The sequence below is a fragment of the Somniosus microcephalus genome, unplaced genomic scaffold, assembly GCF_052327205.1.
Source record: "Somniosus microcephalus isolate GS21.2 unplaced genomic scaffold, FLI_Smic_1.0 unresolved_chr1, whole genome shotgun sequence".
In the NCBI taxonomy this organism is placed as follows: Eukaryota; Metazoa; Chordata; class Chondrichthyes; order Squaliformes; family Somniosidae; genus Somniosus; species Somniosus microcephalus.
In genome coordinates this window covers 111,825,779-111,852,957 of record NW_028225179.1, presented here as the reverse complement: position 1 = coordinate 111,852,957, position 27,179 = coordinate 111,825,779, and the positions used below count along the sequence as shown (strand labels likewise).

The 27,179-nt window shown below is 46.0% G+C and overlaps 1 protein-coding gene across 1 annotated transcript in view; it reads left to right on the top strand.

Annotated features, from left to right (window-relative positions):
• The window catches only part of LOC147095707 (complement C4-like), a 450,539-nt gene that overhangs the window by 25,063 nt on the left and 398,297 nt on the right, over positions 1–27,179 (top strand). The window contains exons 2-8 of the mRNA XM_085974756.1: positions 14,111–14,303; positions 15,317–15,497; positions 16,726–16,796; positions 17,798–17,883; positions 24,105–24,187; positions 26,351–26,438; positions 26,958–27,063. Of these exons, the coding sequence (XP_085830882.1) occupies positions 14,111–14,303; positions 15,317–15,497; positions 16,726–16,796; positions 17,798–17,883; positions 24,105–24,187; positions 26,351–26,438; positions 26,958–27,063 (808 nt within the window). The remainder of the gene's footprint in view (positions 1–14,110; positions 14,304–15,316; positions 15,498–16,725; positions 16,797–17,797; positions 17,884–24,104; positions 24,188–26,350; positions 26,439–26,957; positions 27,064–27,179) is intronic.

Sequence of the window (27,179 nt, the reverse complement as noted above, 5' to 3'; positions counted from 1 at the left end):
CATACTGGAGCACTGCTCCTTAGACAGATCCATACTGGAGCACTGCTCCTTAGACAGATCAATACTGGAGCACTGCTCCTTAGACAGATCCATACTGGAGCACTGCTCCTTCGACAGATCCATACTGGAGCACTGCTCCTTAGACAGATCCATACTGGAGCACTGCTCCTTCGACAGATCCATACTGGAGCACTGCTCCTTAGACAGATCCATACTGGAGCACTGCTCCTTAGACAGATCCACACTGGAGCACTGCTCCTTAGACAGATCCATACTGGAGCACTGCTCCTTAGACAGATCCATACTGGAGCACTGCTCCCTAGACAGATCCACACTGGAGCACGTCTCCTTAGACAGATCCACACTGGAGCACTGCTACTTAGACAGATCCATACTGGAGCACTGCTCCTTAGACAGACCCATACTGGAGCACTGCTCCTTAGACAGATCCATACTGGAGCACTGCTCCTTAGACAGATCCACACTGGAGCACTGCTCCTTAGACAGATCCACACTGGAGCACGTCTCCTTAGACAGATCCATACTGGAGCACTGCTCCTTAGACAGATCCATACTGGAGCACTGCTCCTTAGACAGATCCACACTGGAGCACTGCTCCTTAGACAGATCCATACTGGAGCACTGCTCCTTAGACAGATCCACACAGGAGCACTGCTCCTTAGACAGATCCATACTGGAGCACTGCTACTTAGACAGATCCATACTGGAGCACTGCTCCTTAGACAGATCCATACTGGAGCACTGCTCCTTAGACAGATCCACACTGGAGCACTGCTCCTTAGACAGATCCATACTGGAGCACTGCTCCTTAGACAGATCCACACTGGAGCACTGCTCCTTAGACAGATCCACACTGGAGCACTGCTCCTTAGACAGATCCACACTGGAGCACTGCTCCTTAAACAGATCCTCACTGGAGCACTGCTCCTTACACAGATCCATACTGGAGCACTGCTCCTTAGACAGATCCACACTGGAGCACTGCTCCTTAGACAGATCCATACTGGAGCACTGCTCCTTCGACAGATCCATACTGGAGCACTGCTCCTTAGACAGATCCATATTGGAGCACTGCTCCTTAGGCAGATCCATATTGGAGCACTGCTCCTTAGACTGATCCATACTGGAGCACTGCTCCTTAGACAGATCCATACTGGAGCGCTGCTCCTTAGACAGATCCATACTGGAGCACTGCTCCTTAGGCAGATCCACACTGGAGCACTGCTCCTTACGCAGATCCACACTGGAGCACTGCTCCTCAGGCAGATCCATACTGGAGCACTGCTCCTTAGACAGATCCATACTGGAGCACTGCTCCTTAGACAGATCCACACTGGAGCACTGCTCCTTAGACAGATCCACACTGGAGCACTGCTCTTTAGACAGATCCATACTGGGGCACTGCTCCTTAGACAGATCCACACTGGAGCACTGCTCCTTCGGCAGATCCATACTGGAGCACTGCTCCTTAGGCCGAACCATACTGGAGGACTGCTCCTTAGACAGATCCATACTGGAGCACTGCTCCTTAGACAGATCCACACTGGAGCACTGCTCCTTAGGTAGATCCATACTGGAGCACTGCTCCTTAGGCAGATCCACACTGGAGCACTGCTCCTTAGGCAGATCCACACTGGAGCACTGCTCCTTAGGTAGATCCATACTGGAGCACTGCTCCTTAGACAGATCCATACTGGAGCACTGCTCCTTAGACAGATCCACACTGGAGCACTGCTCCTTAGACAGATCCATACTGGAGCACTGCTCCTTAGACAGATCCACACTGGAGCACTGCTCCTTAGACAGATCCACACTGGAGCACTGCTCCTTAGGCAGATCCATACTGGAGCACTGCTCCTTAGACAGATCCACACTGGAGCACTGCTCCTCAGACAGATCCACACTGGAGCACTTCTCCTTCGACAGATCCACACTGGAGCACTGCTCCTTAGACAGATCCATACTGGAGCACTGCTCCTTAGACAGATCCATACTGGAGCACTGCTCCTCAGACAGATCCATACTGGAGCACTGCTCCTTAGACAGATCCACACTGGAGCACTGCTCCTTAGACAGATCCACACTGGAGCACTGCTCCTTAGACAGATCCATACTGGAGCACTGCTCCTTAGACAGATCCATACTGGAGCACTGCTCCTTAGACAGATCCATACTGGAGCACTGCTCCTTAGACAGATCCATACTGGAGCACTGCTCCTTAGGCAGATCCACACTGGAGCACTGCTCCTTAGACAGATCCACACTGGAGCACTGCTCCTTAGGCAGATCCATAGTGGAGCTCTGCTCCTTAGTCAGATCCATACTGGAGCACTGCTCCTTAGACAGATCCATAGTGGAGCTCTGCTCCTTAGTCAGATCCATACTGGAGCACTGCTCCTTCGGCAGATCCACACTGGAGCACTGCTCCTTAGGCAGATCCATACTGGAGCACTGCTCCTTAGACAGATCCACACTGGAGCACTGCTCCTTAGGCAGATCCCTAGTGGAGCTCTGCTCCTTAGTCAGATCCATACTGGAGCACTGCTCCTTAGGCAGATCCACACTGGAGCACTGCTCCTTAGGCAGATCCATACTGGAGCACTGCTCCTTAGGCAGATCCATACTGGAGCACTGCTCCTTAGTCAGATCCATACTGGAGCACTGCTCCTTAGGCAGATCCACACTGGAGCACTGCTCCTTAGGCAGATCCATACTGGAGCACTGCTCCTTAGACAGATCCACACTGGAGCACTGCTCCTTAGACAGATCCATACTGGAGCACTGCTCCTTAGACAGATCCACACTGGAGCACTGCTCCTTAGACAAATCCATACTGGAGCACTGCTCCTTCGGCAGATCCATACTGGAGCACTGCTCCTTAGACAGATCCATACTGGAGCACTGCTCCTTAGGCAGATCCATACTGGAGCACTGCTCCTTACGCAGATCCACACTGGAGCACTGCTCCTTAGACAGATGCATACTGGAGCACTGCTCCTTAGTCAGATCCATACTGGAGCACTGCTCCTTAGGCAGATCCACACTGGAGCACTGCTCCTTAGGCAGATCCATACTGGAGCACTGCTCCTTAGACAGATCCATACTGGAGCACTGCTCCTTAGACAGATCCATACTGGAGCACTGCTCCTTAGGCAGATCCACACTGGAGCACTGCTCCTTAGGCAGATCCACACTGGAGCACTGCTCCTTACGCAGATCCATACTGGAGCACTGCTCCTTACGCAGATCCATACTGGAGCACTGCTCCTTACGCAGATCCACACTGGAGCACTGCTCCTTAGATAGATCCATACTGGAGCACTGCTCCTTAGACAGATCCACACTGGAGCACTGCTCCTTAGACAGATCCACACTGGAGCACTGCTCCTTAGACAGATCCATACTGGAGCACTGCTCCTCAGGCAGATCCACACTGGAGCACTGCTCCTCAGGCTGATCCACACTGGAGCACTGCTCCTTAGACAGATCCATACTGGAGCACTGCTCCTTAGACAGATCCATACTGGAGCACTGCTCCTTAGACAGATCCACACTGGAGCACTGCTCCTTAGACAGATCCATACTGGAGCACTGCTCCTCAGGCAGATCCACACTGGAGCACTGCTCCTTAGACAGATCCATACTGGAGCACTGCTCCTTAAACAGATCCATACTGGAGCACTGCTCCTTAAACAGATCCATACTGGAGCACTGCTCCTTAAACAGATCCATACTGGAGCACTGCTCCTTAGACAGATCCACACTGGAGCACTGCTCCTTAAACAGATCCATACTGGAGCACTGCTCCTTAGACAGATCCATACTGGAGCACTGCTCCTTAGACAGATCCATACTGGAGCGCTGCTCCTTAGGCAGATCCATACTGGAGCGCTGCTCCTTAGACAGATCCACACTGGAGCACTGCTCCTTAGACAGATCCATACTGGAGCACTGCTCCTTAGACAGGTCCACACTGGAGCACTGCTCCTTACGCAGATCCACACTGGAGCACTGCTCCTTACGCTGATCCATACTGGAGCACTGCTCCTTAGACAGATCCACACTGGAGCACTGCTCCTTAGACAGATCCATACTGGAGCGCTGCTCCTTAGACAGATCCACACTGGAGCACTGCTCCTTAGACAGATCCATACTGGAGCACTGCTCCTTAGACAGATCCACACTGGAGCACTGCTCCTTAGACAGATCCACACTGGAGCACTGCTCCTTAGACAGATCCATACTGGAGCACTGCTCCTTAGACAGATCCATACTGGAGCACTGCTCCTTAGACAGGTCCATACTGGTGCACTGCTCCTTAGACAGGTCCATACTGGAGCACTGCTCCTTAGACAGATCCACACTGGAGCACTGCTCCTTACGCAGATCCATACTGGAGCACTGCTCCTTAGGCAGATCCATACTGGAGCACTGCTCCTTACGCAGATCCACAGTGGAGCACTGCTCCTTAGACAGATCCATACTGGAGCACTGCTCCTTAGACAGGTCCACACTGGAGCACTGCTCCTTAGACAGATCCACACTGGAGCACTGCTCCTTAGACAGATCCATACTGGAGCACTGCTCCTTAGACAGGTCCACACTGGAGCACTGCTCCTTACGCAGATCCATACTGGAGCACTGCTCCTTACGCTGATCCATACTGGAGCACTGCTCCTTAGGCAGATCCACACTGGAGCACTGCTCCTTAGGCAGATCCATACTGGAGCACTGCTCCTTAGACAGATCCACACTGGAGCACTGCTCCTTAGACAGATCCACACTGGAGCACTGCTCCTCAGGCAGATCCATACTGGAGCACTGCTCCTTAGACAGATCCACACTGGAGCACTGCTCCTTCGACAGATCCACACTGGAGCACTGCTCAACCGGCACTGGTTACCGGCATTGCATTATCCAAGTGGCCATTCGTCATGTGTGAGGGTTGGAAATTCAGTTTGGGCAGTAGTGCAAAATGGGCGGTAACGCATCAGCTGCCCGTTATTCGCAGTGCCTGATATTCGTTTCATTGATATTCACTGCATGTAGTGGGCGGCCGGACCGATACTTCCTTTGTTGCACCAGCGCCCGAGACAAATTTCTACCCCAGAATGTTTTCAGGTGATTTGACCAATGGTTAATCCCCCGAGTTCCCAACCCATCCTGATCCTTGCACTCACTGGATACCACAGAGGCACGATTGCCAGCCGGGAGAACTGAATAAGCATCAGCCAAAACAACGCTTGTTGCTGTTCTGATCCATGAACCTTGGGCACAAAGTGCAATTGGGGCTGATTTGCTGCCATAGGTAAGACGCCCTTATCCTAATGCTGGACTGTCTATTGAATTTGGATGTAGTTATCCTGCAGCTATCGGTCTCAGATCAGTACCCGTGACGTGTGCACTTCATATAGCTAACCGAATGTGCCAACTGTGCTGAACTGCAAGTGACACTGAAGTTAATGGTAATGGAGCTGTCCACAGGCATTCTTGATCGAGGTCTCCTCCTCACCAGGTTTTTTTTACAAATGTTACCAGTGCAAAGCCGAAGCACTCTCTTCCTCATGACATCAAAATGTTGGCTTGGGAAATTCCTTATTTGTCCAATAGACCCCTACACACCTTCAAAATATGGCTCAACACCAGCAGAGAATTAGACTACATCTGGCATGAACTTAGAGGGTGAAATTAGTCGACATTGGCAGCGCGCGGCGGGCTCATGGCCAATCGGCAGCCCATTATACACTGAGCCTGAATGTATTTTTCATTCACTGGGGGAAAATTGGGTGCAGTGCAAAACTAGCTGCCAATTCGCTAGGGTTGCCTTTCACACTACTGGAGTAGAGCAATTTCACCCCTAGAGCTGTTTTAAAGTCACTCCTAAAGTTGATAGGGTAGAAATTGAATGTGGGCAATAGCACAAAATGGGCAGTATTGCACCGCCTGCCTGTTATACTCCCTGTCAGATATTCGGCTCCATTGCAGAGATACGAAACTGAATATGCAGCGGATGTATAACAGGTTAAGGCGCAATTGGGGTAAATCTTTGCCCAAAATTTGCGATCGGAGGCTTCCAGGGCGGATGCCCCCAACCTATAAAATATCTATGCTTTTACCTGGTGGCCAGGCGGTTCACAAGCACCCCTGGAATCACGTGGGCTGGCCCAACCATTAAAAGAAGGGAATCCCCCATTCCTACGTATGGGAGTTCCGCACGTACTGAAATGCCATACATATGAACGGGGATCAATTAAAAACTACACAAACGCATGAAATAAATTAAAAAATTACACATTTAAAATTAACTCAAATGGCATTTAATATTTAAAAAAAAAAATTTTTTTTTTTTAATTATATTTTAACTGGGCTAAAATAAACTTACCTTATTGGATAGTGGTAAGAATTTCACAGGCATTCAGCTGGTGGAAGTTGGGCAAATAACGCAATTCTCCGCCCGCAGAAGCTCCTCTCCCGGCCATGCCTAAACCCAGAACTTGCACGGCCCCCACAGGCACGTTCTCACATTTTCAAAAAATGTGTTTATGGGATGTGGGCGGCACTGACAAGGCCGGCATTTATTGCCAATCCCTAATTGCCCTTGAGAATTGTGGTAAGCCACCGTCTTGAACCGCTGCAGTCTGTGTTCTGATACACTTCAAAGTCAGGATGGTGTGTGACTTGGAGGGGAACTTGGAGGTGGTGTTGTTCCCATGCGCCTGCTGCCCTTGTCCTTCTAGGTGGAAGAGGTCGCGGGTTTGGGAGGTGCTGCCGAAGAAGCCTTGGCGAGTTGCTGCAGTGCATCTTGTAGATGGTACACACTGCAGCCACGGTACGCCGGTGGTGGAGGGAGTGAATGTTTAAGGTGGTGGATGGGGTGCCAATCAAGCGGGCTGCTTTGTCCTGGATGGTGTTGAGTATTGTTGGAGCTGCATTCAATTCAATTCAATTTTATTTGCCATATGTAACTAGTACAATGGAATGCTTACTCCCCGTAGGGACACGTCAGCTATTCTTACAGCGCCGTGTTCAGAAAGTCAATTCAATGGCATCCAGTGGCAGTGGGAGCACGATGTCCCTCAGCCGTTCCGTCCTCCTCATCACCGCGGCCTCCTCCTCACTGTTGCCAGCTCCACGTGTGGTGGCCTGCTTCTCCCGCTCACGATCCGACCTCTGGCCGCCATGCCCGGCTCCCCTCCTCCCAGTCGGACTGCGAGCTTCCCACCAAGGAGCTGCCGACCGACGTGCTGTAGCGGGTCGTCGTGGCTGCTACTGCTGCTCGTTGCACTGTGCTGCCTCCGCCCGACTCGCCGAACACATCGTCGGGATGTAAATGCTCCGGTCACCGTGGCCTCCTCCTCACCGTTGCCAGCTCCACGGTCCGACGGCCTGGGGCCTGCTTCTCCCGCTCACGGTCCGGCCTCTGGCCGCCATGCTTGGCTCCCCTCCTCCCAGTCGGACTGCGAGCTTCCCACCAAGGAGCTGCCGGCCGACGTGCTCTAGTGGGTCGCCGTGGCTGCTGCTGCTGCTCGTTGCGCTGCGCTGCCTCCGCTCGACTCGCCGAACACTTCGCTCCAGTTGCGGGAGCGAACGGCGACAGCGGGCTGCCTGAAGCAGGGAGCGGGCGCTTAACACCGGACCGTCTCGGCCGCCATCTTGACTTCACTCATCCAGGCAAGTGGAGAGTATACCATCACACTCCTTACTTGTGCCTTGTAGATTGTGGAAAAGGCATTGGGGGGTCAGGAGGTGAGACACCCACCGCAGAATACCTAGCCTCTGACCTGCTCTTGTAGCCACAGTATTTATGTGGTTGGTCCGGTTAAGTTCCTGGTCAATGGTGACCCCCAAGATGTTGATGGTGGGGGATTCGGCGATGGTAATGCTGTTCAACATCAAGGGGCGGTGGTTAGTGTTGTGTATGTAACCTGTTCCACCTTAAGAGAGCTTAAGCCTGTTCCACCTTAAGAGATGTACTACTTTCTCAGGCTGCTGTAGACGTAATACCGGGGGTGAACACACCGGTATATAAGCACTGTGCAGTAATCTTGTATTCAGTATAGTCCCTACCTCCAACCAGTAAAGACCTGTTTGAGTTATACGTTTAAGTCTTTGTGTTAATTGTTCAATACAATACACATACTTAACACTGGCGACGAGTCAGGTTCTTACCCTGCAGCAGTTATTCCATGGCGGTTGAAGAGAGGTTTCAAACCACACCACCCCAGTGGAAGCGACAGGCATTAGGACCCTGAAGCCTCCATCAGCTTGTGAACCGGAGTAGAAGACAGGGCTGGGGGAAGAGAGAGGTACAGGGCGATAGCGATCGGCAGATAAGGGCCGGGCCGCTTTGAAGTGAGGGGCGCAGCCGGGCCATCGATCGCAACCACCGATAAGGGCCGCACTCGGGCTGAAAGGGCAGCGGCTGCAGAAATTGAAGGAGCGAGAGCCGCGGTGAAAAGCGCGGGCCATCGATCGCGATCGGGAGATAAGGGCTTTGGAGTGCGAGGCGCAGCCAGGCCATCGATCGCATCCGCTGATAAGGGCCGCACTCGGGCGATCGCGGCGAAGATAAGGGCCGCACTCGGGGGCTGAAGGGAGACGGCGTCGGGGGACGGGTGAAGACCGCCAAGCGCGGGAAAACCGCCATTTTGTGGGCGGAGGACGACGGCAAGAGCGGGAAGCCGCCATCTTTGATAACAAGTAAAGAAAAGAAAATCTGAGAAATTGCAAATCTACAATGCCTAAACACGGGAATATTAGCACCTTTGATAGTGACCTCGAAGATTGGGCCATATATGTTGAAAGAGTAAAAAATTATTGTAAGGCCAATAAAATTCGTGACCAAGATAAAGCTCTAACATTATTAAATTTAATGGGTGCGAAGACATACGGGCAATTGAAACACCTGTTATCACCAGATGAACCGGCGGATAAGACGTTCGATGAGATTGTTACTGTCCTGAAAGATCATCTAAACCCCACGCCGCTGATGCTAGCGGAATGATTTAAATTTTATGACAGAAGGCAGCTACAGCATGAAAGCAATGCTGAATATTTGCTGGAATTGCGTAAGTTAGCGAAATATTGCCAGTTTGGAACGGGACTGACAGATGCACTACGAGACAAATTTGTGTGTGGTTTATTTAAACAGGATACACAAAAGCGACTGCTCGAGGAGAATGAGCTGACGCTTGAGAAGGCGGTCACTATGGCAGCAGCACACGAAGCCGCAGCGAGAGGCACGGCAGTAATGCAGCTACGGTCACCGGAGCTCAGTGCACACAAATTGGGTGTGAGTTCTGGCAAATGTTATCGTTGTGGAAAGACAACGCATGATCAGAACCAGTGTTGGTTTAAAAACCAAGAATGTAGAACTTGTGGTAGGCTTGGACACATAGCTAGAGTATGCAGGTCAGGGAAGAAGACCAGCAACAAGAAGTCGCCGCAAGGAAAATACGCAAAAGTACACAAGGTGGCCGAACAGGAGTCCGATTCAGACGCTAGCAGTAATGAACTGGCTGGCTTAAGCAGTATTGAACTGGCTAGCTTAAGGGTACTCAACGTTGGTAAGGGTGCAGACCTCCAGACAATTTGGGTTACTCTTCAGATAGAAGGAGTCCAAGTAAAAATGGAATTGGACACTGGATCGGCATTGTCGGTCATGAATAAGAAAGATTACAGAAGGTTATTCCAACATATTCCCCTACAGGATACGGAGATTATATTGAGAACCTACACGGGGCAGAGAGTGTACCCCATCGGGACAATAAAGGTTGCAGTGGCCAACAAGGGCGAAGGAAGTCAAATAATGGACTTATATGTGCTACCGGAGGGAGGTCCACCACTACTAGGCCGGGAGTGGTTTAGAAACATAAATATGGACTGGCATTCGCTAAAAGCCATAAAGAGTGAGAACTCGGTGCAGATAATCAGCCCAGACTCTAGAACTGATGATGGTAAGACCAACCCATGTGCAAAAGACAAAGTTTCAGCACAGAATTCCACTGAGCAACAACAACATAGTTTAACAGAGAATTCTGAGTCTGTCAAGTCTACTGATGTGCACATTTTTGAGGGACACTGGGCTCGAACTCAACTCCATTTCAAACTACAACAGCAATTAGAACAAATGATTCACCGTTTTGAGCAAGAGATGAATGAAATAAAAAAGTTCTTTGTTACAGAGTGGGAGAATCTGGAAAGGCAACAGAAGCAACTGATGGAGAAAATGGAGCAGGAGCACACCAACCATCTGCGCGAGGAGGCCGAACGAATCAAAGCTGATTCAGGTTCTGAAGGTGCGTGCCATAATCTGGTGTCAGAAGAGTTAACGGTCAGCCAACTCCTTCATATGCTGAGGGACAAGACTCTGAAATGGGAAAAACTTGAACACGAGCTGCGATCTTCAAAGGAAAAGGGTTCGGAGCTCTCAAAAGTCATTGAGATGGCTGATGTGACGACACAGACTGAAACGACTGCAACAGAGCAGCCATTGGATGCCAAAAGTACGCTGACTCACGTCAATGTAGAACAACAGACCGCTGAAACAGCTGCTCCGGTAGAGGGATTGCATAGTCCGATCAATCAATCTCCAAAGGAAGTTGAAGTATTAAAATCACAAATGAGGTCACTAGTAAACGACTTGCTGAAAGCCCAGAAAAAGCTGGATGCAGAGGTACACGTGAAGAAGTCTCTTCAGGAAAGATGTCTGGATTTGGAACAAGAGCTGGCTAACGTCCAGCTGGGTATGGAGGAAATAGACGACCCTCTCACTGGTCTATCTCTGGACGACACCGAATATTACCATGACCTGGTGGACGACACCGAATATTACGATGTCCTGTCCTGCCCAGCTTGTAACTTCGACTCCCAAAGTGCAGAAATCATGGAGGAGCACCAAAAGTCTACGGAACATCGGGAGAAGCTGGCTCTACGACGGAAACAGGAGGAAGAGAAGGAGGAACTGCGCATGCAGCTGGCAGCTGTGGCAGCTGACAATGGAGCCCAGAGAGTCTCCAAGAAGCAGAAAAGGAAAAGTAAAAATGGAAGATGACCCATCTGAACCATTATCACCTCTACCAGATCACACACGTGGTCCCTCCGAACGGAGCCAAATCAGTTCGGAAGTTCAAGCTGTTAAATCCATGAAAGGACTATTGAATGAGTAACGTGAACCGACTACACCACAGAGATTGAATCTGTGAACTGTTTTCCGCAGAGACTGAATCTGTGATATGTTACGTTAAACATGAAGTTATATATGTATATATGTTATTACGTTATGTTAAATGGGGGGGATGACTATAAAGCTAAGAAGGGAGGAGTGTTGTGTATGCAACCTGTTCCACCTTAAGAGAGCTTAAGCCTGTTCCACCTTAAGAGATGTACTACTTTCTCAGGCTGCTGTAGACGTAATACCGGGGGTGAACACACCGGTGTATAAGCACTGTGCAGTAATCTTGTATTCAGTATAGTCCCTACCTCCAACCAGTAAAGACCTGTTTGAGTTATACGTTTAAGTCTTTGTGTTAATTGTTCAATACAATACACATACTTAACAGTTAGACTGTCGCTTGTTGGAGATAGTCATTGCCTGGCACTTCTGTGGCTTGAATGTTACCTGCCACTTATCAGCCCAAGCTTGAACGTTGTCCAGGTCTTGTTGCATGCGGGTATGGGATACTTCATTATCTGGGAAGTTGTGAATGGCAGTGAACACTGTGCAGTCATCAGCAAATATCCCCACTTCTGACCTTATGTTGGAGTGAAGGTCATTGATGAAGCAGCTGAAGATGGTTGGGCCTAGGACACTGCCCTGAGGAACTCCTGCAGCGATGTCCTGGGGCTGTGATGATTGACTTTCAACCACCACAACCATCTACCTTTGTGCTAGGTATGGCTCTAGCTAGTGGAGTGTTTTTCCCCCAATCCCATTGACTTCAGTTTTACTAGGGCTCCTTGATGCCACATTTGGTCAAATGCTGCCTTGATATCAAGGGCAGTTACTCTCACCTCACCTCTGGAATTCAGCTCCTTTGTCCATGTTTGGACCAAGGCTGTAATGAGATCAGGAGCCGAGTGGTCCTGGCGGAACCCAAACTGGGCATCAATGTGCAGGATATTGATGAGTAAGTGTCGCTTGATAGCACTGCTGATGACAGCTTCCATCACTTTACTGTTGATTGAGAGTAGACTGATGGGGCGATAATTGGCTGGATTGGACCTGTCCTGCTTTTTCTGGACAGGACATACCTGGGCAGTTTTTCACATTGTCGGGTAGATGCCAGTGCTGTAGCTGTACTGGAACAGCTTGGCTAGAGGCACGGCTCGTTCTGGAGCACAAGTCTTCAACATGACAGCCGGATGTTGCCGAGGCCCAGTGCCTTTGCTGTATCCTGTGCGCTCAGCTGTTTATTGATATCACTTGCAGTGAATAGAATTGTCTGAAGACTGGCTTCTGTGATGGTGGGGACCTCAGGAATAGGACGATATTGATCATCCACTCGGCACTTCTGACTGAAGATGGTTGCAAACGCTTCAGCCTTGTCTTTTGCACTCATGTGCTGGGCTCCACCATCATTGAGGGTGGGAATATTCATGGAGTCTCCTCCTCCCGTTAGTTGTTTCATGGTCCACCACCTTTCATGACTGGATGTGGCAGGACTGCAGAGCTTTGATCTGATCAGTTGATTGTCGGATCGCTTAGCCCTGTCTATAGCATGCTGCTTCCGCTTTTTAGCATGCATGTAGTCCGGTGTTGCAGCTTCCCCAGGTTGGCACCTCCATTTTAGGTATGCCTGGTGCTGCTCCCGGCATGCTCTTCTACACTCGTTGTTGAACCAGGGTTGGTCCCCTGGCTTGATGGTAATGGCAGAGTGAGGGATATGCTGGACCATCAGGTTACAGATTGTGGTGGAGTAGAATTCTGCTGCTACTGATGGCCCACAGTGCCTCATAGAGTTCCAGCTTTGTGCTGCTAGATATGCTCCAAATCTATCCCATTTAGGACGGTGGTAGTGCCACACGACAAATTGGATGGTGTCCTCAGTGTCAAGACGGGACTTAGTCTCCACAATGACTGTGCGGTGGTCACTGCTACCAATACTGTCATGGACAGATGCATCTGTGACAGGTAGATTGGTGAGGACGAGGTCAGGTAGCTTTTTCCCTCTTGCTGGTTCTCCCACCACCTGTCGCAGACCCAGACTGGCAGCTACCTCTTGCGCACCCGTAGGGGTCGCAAAATACGGCCCATGTTGACTTTGTGCGATACTGTAAAATGAATGATAGCAAGTCATCAGCCCATTTTATATCTCTCCTGAGTTAGATTTCCATTGACTTAAAGTTCTACCCTATCGTATTAGGACCTGATACACGAGTTATACTGCCATTTTGTGCATTAGTACCACCTGGAAACTGTTTTTGCCTCAATGCAAAAGAGGCTGTATAATTGCACTTTTGTTGCTTTACTGTTCACCAGAAATATTTTGCCAAATATTGTTGATCGCTTAGTTGATCAGCATAATGCCACTATGCAACATTTCCTGACAAGTATTCTCAAGAAAGGGATTCAGCAAAGCCTTAAAACATCCAATATTACTGTGATAGATGAATCCTTGACCCACTACTCATTATTATAGATTTGCAGTGGCGCCTTGAGTGAACTTTTAGCAGAAAGCTGGATGAGCCAGTTCCTTACATTCGCAATTTATTGATAAACAATACAGGACCGTTTGCAATTATATGAATCCGACCATTCAGTAACTCACACCCGCTCATAGTTAGAGAGTGGGCAGTGCTAGAAAACGGGAGAAGGAAAATCTACTCATCAGCTCGCCCGATTTATTCCCAGATATGCATAAAGACCACTGTAAGGATATGGGGGCGGGGGTGTTAATTACTGCGAGTGTTTCCCCAGTCGTCCACCATAAGTTCAGCGTAACGCCTCAGGGAAACCTTGGGAAATGGCCGGCAGTGTGGAGAATATCTAGGGTAATTCATCGCCGAAATCCTGTGTATGTGTGTTCTTCAATAACGAGTTCCATGTCGTATATTGATTAAAACATGCTTTGAATTTCCCTTTTGCTAGCTACTTAATTACTGCCCCCAACATTATTCACGTTGGGGTGAAAGAGAGCGTCACCATTCAGCTGGAGGGAGCAGGAAATCCTGTCCACGTCAAAGTATATTTATTTGATGTTACAACCTACACAAAGTATTCACAGGACGTTGATTTTGAACTAACGGCAGAAAATAATTACCAGCAAATTAAAGATATCATTGTAAGTACTACCACCGTGATTAATGCCTTCAAGTGAAGTGTAAAGAAATGTGCCATTTAGTTATTGCAGTGTAACCTCTTATGGAAGAGCACATTGCAAAGTCCGAGTTCGTTACTATGTCAAAGTTACTCTAAGCTTCGATATAAACCACTAGTACACTAGCGCAGAAACAATCAGTGGAAATTAGTTATTAGTGTTGGAAATCTTGATGACTGAGAAAGCCCTTTTCATGTCTGTGTTGAAAAACCACCGTCGAAAAGATTCTTAAATTACCAAAAATAATGTATGTAGTGTTGTATTGCATGAAGTACCTTGGGGCCTTTTACTACATTAAAGGTGCTATATAAATGGGAGTTGTTATTGTTGTTGCATTCGCCAGCACCACAGACCATATTGTAACTGATTTGGGATAGTTTTCTCTAAATTAAATCGATGCCGTTCTCGATGCCAACAACTAATTTGCAGCCACGGTAATTGCGAGTTAATGTATGCTAATTATGGATCAGCTGTCTAAAGCTATCACTACAAGTACTGAAGAGTATAAGGCGCATATTCTAAATGCAGTGGAGCCTAATTTCAAATTAATTTTGCAATTCAGAAAATGGGTGTTGGCCCATGAGATAAATCATTCATCATTTCTATAACTATTGACCAACCAATACTCCACGATGACTAGCCACAACTGGAGGTTAATGTTGATACTGGATGATATTAATGAAAAGGAGCGAAGCATCATAGGCTGAGGATTTATCAGGCATTAGAAACTCGTTAATTATACAGGTTAGAGTCAATGTGTACTTGAAATTGTGACAGAGAACCTAACCTACTCCACCATGAAAAGGCAGATAACAAACTTTTGGTTACGTGAACACTATGTTGTGAGTCTCCACCATTTTCCTTGCAGGGCAATATCAATGGTCATGTCACACTGGAACTAGGCCATGACTCAGTGAACTATATAAGCAGACTAGCCAGTTTTAGCACCACTGACCTCCGCAGTTTCAAACCCACAGGCTCTCCCTGACCGTATCAAGGAAGCTAACATTTGGTTACGTAAAGACAAATACATCTCCCTTGCTGCTGAATGCCAGCAACTGTTTCCGGAAAGGAAAATGGTTCCCATCCTGCTCTCGTCGAAAAAGGGTTATATATTCATTCAGACAGACAAGCCAATATACACGCCCAATGATTATGGTGAGTACTGCTACAATGTACACATTTCAAATTTGCATTTATATCATAACATCAAAATGGCGAGCAAAGCATGCATGTTGAAAGGGTTGGCACAGCCTATGTTCTGTCCATCCAATGATGAAAGATTTGCGATGATCAGACACGAAAAAGAACACAGGTAGAAAATTGCCATGGTTGTTAGCGCTAAATGACCGTTATAGTGGAAGGTGTCAGTTGCACAGCCCATCTGATATTCAGTCCCACTGCATTCACAATAACCAATAACAAAGTCTGTGTTAACAATAATTATGTGGGTGCAGTCCTGTCATGAATGTCTGGTTGGGGGACATAGAATGACCATTGCAAAAGAATATAAACATAGACTTTAGTTATATTAGTTACATCTAAGTATACCATCACTGCAGACACATTTATATTGGAGATCTTCAAATCAACTTAACCAGGAACAGGGGGGTATTTTAACGAGACTGGATGGGGGAGTGGGGGCGGGAGAGAAAATCAGGGCGAGCTTCCGTCTTGCTATCGCCCGTTTTACACAATGGGACAAAATCAAATAGAAATTCATCTCGGGCGGTGGTGCAAAGTGGGCGGTATCGGATCGACCTCCCGTTCCAGACAGCACCTGACATTCAGTTCCATTAACTTCGATAGAACTGAATATCAGGCGTATGGTATAACGGGCATCAAAAGCCAATCCCCGCCCATGTTCAATTCCACACGCATCTGTCTGTAGTCTTTTCAGTCGCCAGAAAATCTGATTGCCTGCTCAGCTGCGCTTTGGTGTTGGTGGTATTGAGCACAGCCACAACCGAGCTCTCCCTGCGTGCATGATCACAACTTTTCTCAATAGGTGCTCATTTTTTACTCCCTCACGGGAATTGGAGAGCACTGTATCTGCCCTACTATCTGGAACATAGGGTAGAAATTCATCTTGGACACTAACGCTAAACGGGCGGTGTCGCATCGGCCGCCTGTTATAAGCCCCGCTTGCTATTCAGTTCGATTGAAATCAATGAGGCTGAATATCCGGCGTGACGTATAATGGGAGGCGGGTGCAACACTGCCCACTTTGCGCCACGGGCTGAGACGAATTTCTACCCCATAGTGACTGAAAGCGCTGAATTTCATTTAATGAAGACATGATTCTTTCTAATTGAGTTAATGCCACGGCTCATTCAAAAGCACTTCAATGTTGATGTGTGTCCATTTGATTTCTTTCACTGTGCAGTACGTTACAGGGTCTTCACTCTGGATCATTATATGAGACCAGTGAGCGAGAAGATTCGAATAACCACTTACGTGAGTACATTTGGAATTACAGGAAACTTTTTTTTATCCGGCACGGACAGGACCGACGTGGTGCCGGTTCATCAAAAATTCCGGATAACCGAAAGCTATAGTAAAAGATATGGAGCTGAGAGCTCCTTATAAAGCAACAAACCCTGTTGCTTAGCAACAGGTTCAAAACAATGGCCACACATTGCAAGCGTCTCTGTAGCTTAGCAAGAGCTGCAGCCACACCCTTGCACAGCAACACATGGAGGAAGGCAAGTAATAAAAGTTACCTGAACCTACTCCTGAATTTTGCCGGTTAACCGAGATTTCCAGTTATTTAGGTGCCGGTAAATCGAAAGTTTCCTGTATATGGCAGTGATCAAATGCATCTTTCCACCAATTTTCCATTCGACAGCAGAGCATTGATTTTCGAAGTTCTGCTCGGTGAACTGTCTTATCTGGGCCGTTCTACTTCATTGGAAATCAATGATGTACAGCATAAGTCAGAATCTATCATGGTAAGCAATTTTGAATGATGTCTCTGTACAAATAATTTCTGCAGGTTTTCTTCTGATTCTCCTACCATAACTTCAGTGGAAACCCGGACAAGCGGCATAAATGGTTGTTGAACACCATTTCACAGCGGGTGAAGATCGGTGGTGGTGGGGGTGGGGGGGCTTTAGCCGATTGTCTGCTGAGGTTACAGCAAAGCATCTATAGGGCGTGAAATTCTTATCGTGCGGTGGCAAAAAATGGGCGGTATCGGCTCGGCCGCCCATTATGCAACGTCTGATATTCAGTTCCACTGCAGTCAACGGAACTGAATATAGGGTGCAGCGTAGAACGGGCGGCCGAGCCGATACCGCTCATTTTTTGTTACCGGCCCAAGAATTGTCTGCGTTAATTATTGTGTTAATTACTAGTAATCAAATATAAATTTTGTGTAAATGCTGCGAGATATGAACAGTATTGATGAATACAGCTCTATTAAGTCTAAATTTGAGTATGTAAAATTCTCCTACTAGAATTCCAGAAATGTACAGTTTCCCAGCTCGTTGATGAAGTCAGGAAAAGTATTCACTCGGCAACTAAAGATTCCGGATATCGCAGAGTAAGTCATAAAAGTATTTTAGAAATGAACCTTTTACTCCGATAAGAGTATACTATTTTGAGAAAACATCTATTTGTTAAATAAACCAGTTGATTTCTACAGATTCAGTGATTATTGTACCCTGTGGCAATTGCTCAGCCAGTTAAGAACATAAGAACATAAGAAATAGGAGCAGGAGTCGGCCATTTGGCCCTTCGAGCCTGCTCTGCCATTCAATAAAGTCATGGCTGATCTTCTACCTCATCTCCACTTTCCTGCACTAACCCCATTTCCCTTGATTCCCTAAATATCCAAAAATCTATCGATCTCTGTCTTGAATACACTCAACGACTGAGCCTCCACAGCCCTCTAGGGTAGAGAATTCCAAAGATTCACCACCCTCTGAGTGAAGAAATTTCTCCTCATCTCAGTCCTAAATGGCCGACCCCTTATTCTGAGACTGTGACCCCTGGTTCTAGACTCCCCAGCCAGGGGAAACATCCTCCCTGCATCTACCTCGTCAAGTCCTGTAAGAATTTTGTATGTTTCAATGAGTTCACCTCTCACTCTTCTAAACTCTAGAGAATATAGGCCTAGTCTACTCAATCTCTCCTCATAGGACAATGCGCCAGGAACCAGACTGCTGAACCTTTGTTGAACTCCCTCTATGGCATGTATATCCTTCCTTAGGTAAGGAGACCTAAACTGCACACAATACTCCAGGTGTGGTCTCAACAAGGCCCTATATAATTGCAGTAAGACATCTTTACTCTTATTTCAAAACCTTTTGTAATAAAGGCCAACATACCATTTGCTTTCCTAATTGCTTGCTGTACCTGCATGGTAAGTTTCAGTGATTCGTGTACAAGGACACCCAGGTCCCTCTGAACACCAACATTTCCCAATCTCTTACTATTTAAAAAATACTCTGCCTTTCTATTTTTTTCTACCAAAGTGGATAACTTCACATTTCTCCACATTATATTCCATTTGCCATATTCTTGCCAACTCACTTAGCCAGTCTATATCCCCTTGAAGCCAGTTAACTCAAAGAATGTAACGAGCTGTTCTCACTGGAATAAAAGGTGATCTTTTCACCAAGTACAGCATCACTAGCTGATTAAATTAATATTGATAGTTACACGTTTCCATTATAATATTGCTGAAACTACAAATATAAATCTACACGATTGAAACAATCTGCTCTTTGGTGTATACGAGGAAGAATTGCGGGGCTCTTGTGAAAGGGACTAATTGGACAGCTCTTTCAAAGAGCTGGTACCGACTGTGTTGTATGACATGGGACCGACTGTGTTGTATGACATGGGACCGACTGTGTTGTATGACATGGTACCGACTGTGTTGTATGACATGGGACCGACTGTGTTGTATGTTATGGGTCTTAATATCCCACTGTGTCGCTATTTTATTGGCAATATGTACTTGGTGCAGAAGGTGATACCCTAACCTTAGCTAAATCATTTATATCATATTAATAGACTCCCTTCCCACACTGACCCAAGCAAGGGAGGCATAAATCATGAGCTAGATGGGCAGCACCTGATTGATTGCTGCCAGCCTCATTTAATGGATGGGTCACTTCATGGTGTATGAATAATGGCCCAGGAAAGGGCAGAAATAAACATTTTCTGAGCCTCGAAAAAGAATTGAAAATAGTTAAAATAATATTTGTTGGAAATTCCATAATTTCTACGGGGAGTGAGTGATCGTCAAAAAGCAAAGGAAGACAAATACGGTGTATCAATGCAAAACTAAGGCTGTTGGTAAGTGGCAGAGTGAAGCAGCGCCTGCTTGATGGTTCTCTGAGTGGCTGAGTTCCTGGTTGAGGTGATCAGAATAAGGGTTTTCCCTGTTTAGCACTCCAAGGTACCAAGCTCAGAAGAAGGCAATACCTCAAGACACAGGAGCAGATCCATAGAAAGACAATAGACATTTAGAAGTGCAGGATAAGACTGCCCACTGATACAATGCACCATACAGATTTCATGCCATGCAAAATGCCTGGGCAACTGTTCCACGTTTGCTTCTTATGCATATCAAGTCCTCATACAAACTTATAGGCTTTTTATGTCTAAAATTCTACAGGGCATACATTCAAGCTGCAACTGATAATTGAGAACCTTGCAAATCTCACACCTTCCAAGGGTTTCACAATAAAGAGGAAGGAAAGAAAGATTGGCAGTTATGTAGCTCCTTTCATGACCTCATGACGACCCAAATCACTTTACAACCAATGAAATACTTTTGAAGTGTAGTCACTGTTGTAATGTAGGGAATATGGCAGACAATTTACACACAGCAAGATCCCACAAACAGCAATGAGATAATGGCCCAGAAATTCGGGTCGGAGGCTTCTCGAGGGTGCAAGCCTCCTACCTGCACTTACCTAGCGCGCCGGCCATTGTGCTGTGGGCCCGCTTGGGATTCCGATCCTGAGCCTCCTCCAGCTGCCGGCGCGCAGTGCTTGCGTATCCCAGGGGCGCAGTTAGTTCGATGCGTCCCCTGGGATCACGTGGGCCATGGAGTGCCAATGGTAGCAGGGAATGCCCATTCATAAAATTGACAGGAAGAGCTGTCAAAACCATAAATACTATAAGCCCCAAAACTTCACTAAAATTTCAAATACATTTTTTTTTAAATCACATTTTTTAAATAACTATAAATTATATAAAATAACTATATTCAACAATAATTTAAATTTTTGAAATAATTAATTACATTTTCTAACAGGGCTAAGAATAAACTTACCTTTCTTTAAAGTATTTAAAAATAATAAACCTGTGGAAAAAATGTTTTAATTTTAATTAATTCACCGCTTACCTTTTTAAAAGCAGGCCTTGCGCTTGATTTTTATATGTGTAACTCCTGGAGACTTACCCTCCCGGGAAAACCTGCAAAAAAAACATAAGTTCAGTGCACACGTGCTGCCTCGCCGGTGCACGCATTCCACCTCTGAACCCCTTCTTTCAAGGGAACGGAAGTTCCGGTTTCCCGCGCATGCGCAATGCGTGCAAGGAACCGGCACTTCCATTGGGCCTACGGGTGAGTACCCAATGTGTGCTCACCCATGGAGTCCCGAATTCCTGGGCCATTGTTGTTTTTAATGGTTTTGGTTGAGAGATAAATGTTGGTCAGGACACCGGGGAGAATTAGAGTCATGGAGTTTTACAGCACAGAAAGAGGCCCTTCGGCCCATCATGTCTGCGCCGCCCATCCATCCCTGTCCAGTCTAATCCCATTTTCCAGCATTTGGTCCATAGCCTTGTATGCAATGGCATTTCAAGTGCTCATCCAAATGCTTCTTGAAAGTTGTGAGGGTTCCTGCCTCCACCACCCTTTCAGGCATTGAGTTCCACATTCCAACCACCCTCTGGGTGAAAAAGTTCCTCCTCAAATCCCCTCTAAATCTCCTGCCCCTTACCCTGAATCTATGCCCCCTTGTTATTGACCCCCCCACTAAGGGGAAAAGTTCCTCTTTATCTACCCTATCTATGCCCCTCATTATTTTGTACACCTCAATCAGGTCCCCCCTCAGCCTTCTCTGCTCCAAGGAAAACAACTCCAGCCTGTCCAGCCTCTCTTCATAGCTGAGGCGCTCTTGCAGTTCTTCGAAATAATGTCATGGGATCTTTTATGTTCACCTGCGAGGGCAATGGGTGCCTCGGTTTAACATCTCATCTGAAAGATGACACCTCCGACAGTGTAGCACTCCCTCAGTACTGCACCGAGGTGTCAGCCTAAATTGTGTGTTCAAGTCTCTGGAGTAGGACTCTAACAAATGCTATAAGATGTTTTTCTTTAAATTGGATAGCTTGTCCCCTCTCTCTCAACCTTCTGACTCATGGCGAGAGAGCTACCACTCAACCACGGCTGACATAATCAAAGAATCTGATACTAATATCCTGGGCTTCAGGATAAGCATTTTAAGCAAATGACAGGCATCATTTATACATTTGAGAATGCAATCTGGAATAATGTTCGGCCGCTGTGTCATTGTAACACATGCCATCGAAGTGAAACTGCTGGCCATGATGTCCAACGTATCAGTCACATGTCCAGAACTAGGGTGAGGAGCACATTAGTGGATATTTTAGCAGTAGTTTGAAATAAGACACATGCATAATAGTGCAGGGCAGCACTGACCTGGTCAACCACTAAGAGTGCCACCTAATTTTACAAGCTAGTTGTAGGTGTCCTTGTTGCAGTTTTTCAACTGGCTTCCTGAGTCAGAGCAAGTGGAGATAATTGTACCATGTGTCTGCCTGATACATGGGTCCTGGTAGCCAGGTGTCACCCAGTGCTGATCTCCATGGCAATTCTTCTTTGATCGGCAGCCCATTTTACACTTTGCCAGATTTTAATTTCCCTTAACTTGAATGGGAAAGAAAATCAAATGGGCTGAGGAGCGTTATCCCCATTTTGTGCCGTTGCCTAAGACCTGTCTCTCCCCACAATACTAAGAGTTCTCCAAACAATCAATCTTAATCAATGATTCAGTAACAATTTTGGTGCAAATGAAACATTTTTGTTTTAGACTTAGTAGCCCTGACATTTTGGGGATGGGCTACGACTGGTAAACCGACTTAACTCCGGGAGGAGACTGGACTAAACCACAAACAATTGATGCGAACGGCTGTTTAAACTGTTTTGGTCTGATAGTGTAAAATAGGCAAAATTGGTTAAGCTTCCTGTTACGTCCCCTCCCAATTATCCATTCCATTCAATGTATAACTGACAACCAATCTCATATCACCCATTTTACATTATCGGCAAAATTTAAAATGACTTTTGTCTCGGGCTTCCACCTATATTGCATCGCAATTATGTTGGGAGATGGAAAGGCCCCTGAAGATCTTTAGTATTTGGTTGTCTGTAAGAGATACAAAAGCGAGATTCACTTACAGAATTAATATACCAGTTTTATTTAACATTATTCTTGCAAAAAAAGGAGTAAATATTCACCTTGCTGCCCATGGCTAAAACTGAATACCATAACACCAGTTTTGGCTTGGCACAGCAAATCAGGCGCAGGACAGTCGGGTCAAGTCATTCAATTCAAATACAAACATCTTGTAGGTTTTGATTAAATAGGTGTTTGACTGGCAGAATTCCCCATTTTCATAATTTATTCGGCCCCTCACTTTCTTGAAGTTACTTATCAGTTTGTTTTGGCCGATCCAAAACTCCAGTTTTACCAGAGCAGACAAATAGAAAATTTACCGCGTAGTGTCTGTCTGAACCCTTTCAGTAGAGCTAGATCGGGCAGATAGCTTCCTTAAATGCCAAGAAAAGGAACATAACTTCTGAAAACTTAACTTACACCATTTCGGTGCACCATTTGCGATTTGTTTCTTATCTTCTATCCCCAAGGGAAGTTGGCTAAGTTTAGCAATCAGAGAAAATTTAGATGCTGTTTGTTGCGATTAATAAGTAAGCAATATCACGTGACGTCGTGAGCTAAACATAATCAAACAGAACAAGTAACTCTGTTCATTTTCTGAACAGCTTACAACTTGCCTATGTAGCTGGGTAACTGATAAATTCTCTCTGAGACTTATGGATAAAGGCTCTTCTGAATTGGCAGAAGACAAACATTCTAGAATAAGAAACAATGGGCAGTAATTGTAACTTTTGTCGCTGGGCGATAAATGGGTGATAGCAAACCAAATCCCAGTTTCACACAATTCACATATTCTATTCCAGTGCTGTCAGTGGAAAATCATGCGAGGTGTAAAGTGACCTACTGTGTCTCACCCTGCGATAATCGTTAAAATTACCCCCAGTGAAGAAAGCGATGGGGGGAAATCATGTTGGGTGATTGCACCAAGCAGGTAGTATCATATCTGCTGCCCATTAAAGCTCCAGCCCGATATTCCGCCTGTTGACTTCAATAGGACTTAATATCAGGCGGGGTTTGTAACAGGCGACCGTTACAAAAGCAAAATACTGTGGATGCTGGAAATGTGAAATAAAAACAGAAAATGCTGGAAATACTCAGCAGGTCAGGCAGCATCTGTAGAGAGAGAAACAGAGTTAATGTTTCAGGTCGATGACCCATCATCAGACTGATAAAATACGTTGGTTTAGCATTACTGCTCAAGCCGAATTTCTACCCCAATACAGTAATCTTGCCTATTTATTTTTATCATCGAGGTGCAACCATTGTAAGATAAAGTCGAGGAAAAACACTGAAGATTGTTCTGTTTACATTTCCTAAACAGGCCCGGTAACTGGCGAATTGAGGTGCAGTTTGACGATTCACCAATGTCCATGGTATCCGCGCAATTTGAGGTCAAGGAATTCGGTAACACTTATTAACATTAATATGTTGAGAGAGAAAAATGTATCAATTATTTTCAGTTGTTCCGGCCAAGTTTTTAAGTTACGTTTGGGAGTTTTTTTTTTAAACTCACGGTATATTGGGCCATATTTTGAGGCCCCTACGTGTATGTACTTGGTGCGTGTGGGACCATAAGGGCTGCACATGTTCCAGGTTCATGAACGACGAGCATGCGTAAAAACCCGGAACTTGTGATCTGCCAAGAATCTTCTTGACAGATTCAATGCATCCCAGGGAAAAGGGCGTCCGCGGGTGGAGAGTTGGGCTATTTGCCCAACTACTGCCCAGTGAATGCCCGTGAAATTCTTACACCTGGTAAAAGCAAGTGTAAGGCCTGCTTTTATCAGCATAAGAGTTTTAAAAAAACAGAAAAATATTTTTTTCAATCATTTAAACATTAAATAACCTGAGAAATATAGTAAGGCTATTTATAGGCCCTTTGAAATATTAAAATTTATTTTTCAAAAAATGACATTTTTGTTTTAAGTATTCAATTTTAATTATTTTAATATGTAACTTTTTAATTATATATTTGATGTGTACATGTATTTTGGGGGTATTCCCATTCATGCTTATGGGTTTTCCATACATACATAATCCCCTTAAGCATGTATGGGGATTCCGTTCTTTCAGTTGCTGGGCCAGCCCACGTGAGCCCGGGGCGCTTGTGAACTACATGCACCCCTGGGATACGTGGGATTCTACCTGCACACACCCGAAGAGGAACGCAAGTTGCCCTGGATCCCGAGGCCCCAGGTAGGTGCAGATCTTCCTCGCGGATCAGAGGCATTTCCCCGCGGGAAGCCTCTGATCGCAAATTCAGGGCTAATATCTCAGGTTCTTGATTGAGACACATTTTTCAAAAAATCAATTTATATCCACAGTTCATAAAGTAAAGGGAGAGAACAATTCAAAACAAAAGTTGTCTTTCTGCGTGTATCCATGTATGGAGCTAATTTTCACCTTCATTGCTTGGGGAGTAAATCCACGTGCTGAATTTTCACCAGGCATGAAATGTACGGCATCAGAATGGATTGCCGTAACACACCCCACCATATTATCGTCTTCATTGAAGTAAATGGAAATGACAATCGGGCAGTATGTGAAACAGATGGGTGGTTATTTACCGCTCATTCTTCGACTGACCATAAAAGTGAAAACGCATCCAGGCACTGATTTGCCTGCTGGTCAGGAGACCGGTCAATATTCATTTCTATTCAAAGCAATGAAACTTGTAATTGTGTGGGTTCCATTACCCAATAAGTGTCGATTGATCTGTCTGTCTGTCTGTCTATCTATATTTCTCTCTATCTATCTCTCTATATTTCTCTCTATCTATCTATTGTTCTCTTTATCTATCTATCTGTCTATCTCTCTGTCTATCTATCTATCTGTCTGTTATTTGTTTTAAGCCAAACATGTCAATTATAACGTGTGCCATATCATGAATGGTTTGATTAAAGCAGTGACATCAGTTTTCTTCTACTTCTTTTCTGTAGGGAAGAACACAACATGGCGGGGTCATTTTACTTTGGGCAATGGTGTTCACCGGGCGGTATCAACTTGGCTGGCCATTATAGACCTCGCCCAGTTTTCTCATCCACTGACTTCAATGGAAAGGAAAAGTAGGCAATGTGTATAATGGGCGGCCAGGTCGATAGCGCTGGAGTTACACAATCACCCAGAGTGAAAATGATCCCTACTCTCTGTTAAAGTGCGGGGCAGAGTTATTTCAAAAGGATTAATGGCTTCATTAAAATAGAAAGTCAATAATAATGTGTTAAATCCTGAGGATATCATCATATATTGCCAATAATTTAACACTTTGTGGAGATAATTTCAACTTTCAGCGATAGTGTAAAACATGCGATATCCGATCATTGACCAGAATAGACGGGAAAATCGAGGGAGCTGTGTTACCCGTGGCGGATCCGATATCGCCCATTTTAGAGTATGGCCAAAAGTTAAAATCACCTCCTGCAATTTTATGGTTAATATTCCAACTGGAGAATGTATGCTTAGCACATTTTCTTGATCATTCAAATGACAATTTAAGGATTGTATTTTACATTAAGTATAAATACTATAATTAGGCTCGGTTATATTTGTTTAAATCATGTCTCAAAGTTCTCCCTAGTTTCAAGGTCGAGGTGAAGTCTGAGGAAATGTTCTATCTGATATCACGCAACAAATTCAAATTCAAAATCTTGGCAGAGTGAGTAAGATATCGTTATCTGATACAATACTACCATTGCTACTGCTCTTTCTACTAACATGGGTTACGGAAATGAAAATCGGGCGGGTTCTATAATGGGCGACCAACCTTCAAAACAAACTTATACGGTAGGAAGTTGGAAGTCAGTCCCCTTCTCTTTGAGAGGAGATTTCTCGGGATGTGAGCGACACTGGTATGTCAGCATTGAGTGCCGCTCCCTGGTTGTTTTGAGAAGGTGCAGACGGGCTTTCTCCCTGAGCTGCTGCCTCTCCTCGGTTGATGGTCCTCCCACAATGGTGTTAGGTAGGAGAGAAATTCAAGTTTTTGACACAGCAGCGATCAATGAATTTGGAAAATTTTCCAAACCAGTTTGCCCCGACCCTGCAGCGATTAGAGAGCTCAGCAGGGGAGAGGGCCCAAAACTGTAAACATTTGGGTATGTTCCTCTGCGTGGTGCTTTTTGAAACAATGAGCAGTATATTTGAAGCAATGCACCGACCTGTTGATTATTTGTCAAAGCCATACATACGGCAAAGCTGTGGAAGGAATGGCATATGTCAGATTCGGAATTATTGACGGAACAAACAACAACACCTACTTACGAGGACTGGAACAACAACTGCGAGTGAGTATATCCCTACTGCCCACCTTCGCAAACTGGCGCTGATTGGCAGTAGGTACTTGCATAAGATTCGGCATTTTGATACTCAGTTAAGAAAGGCAGTGTCATCAAGTTATACA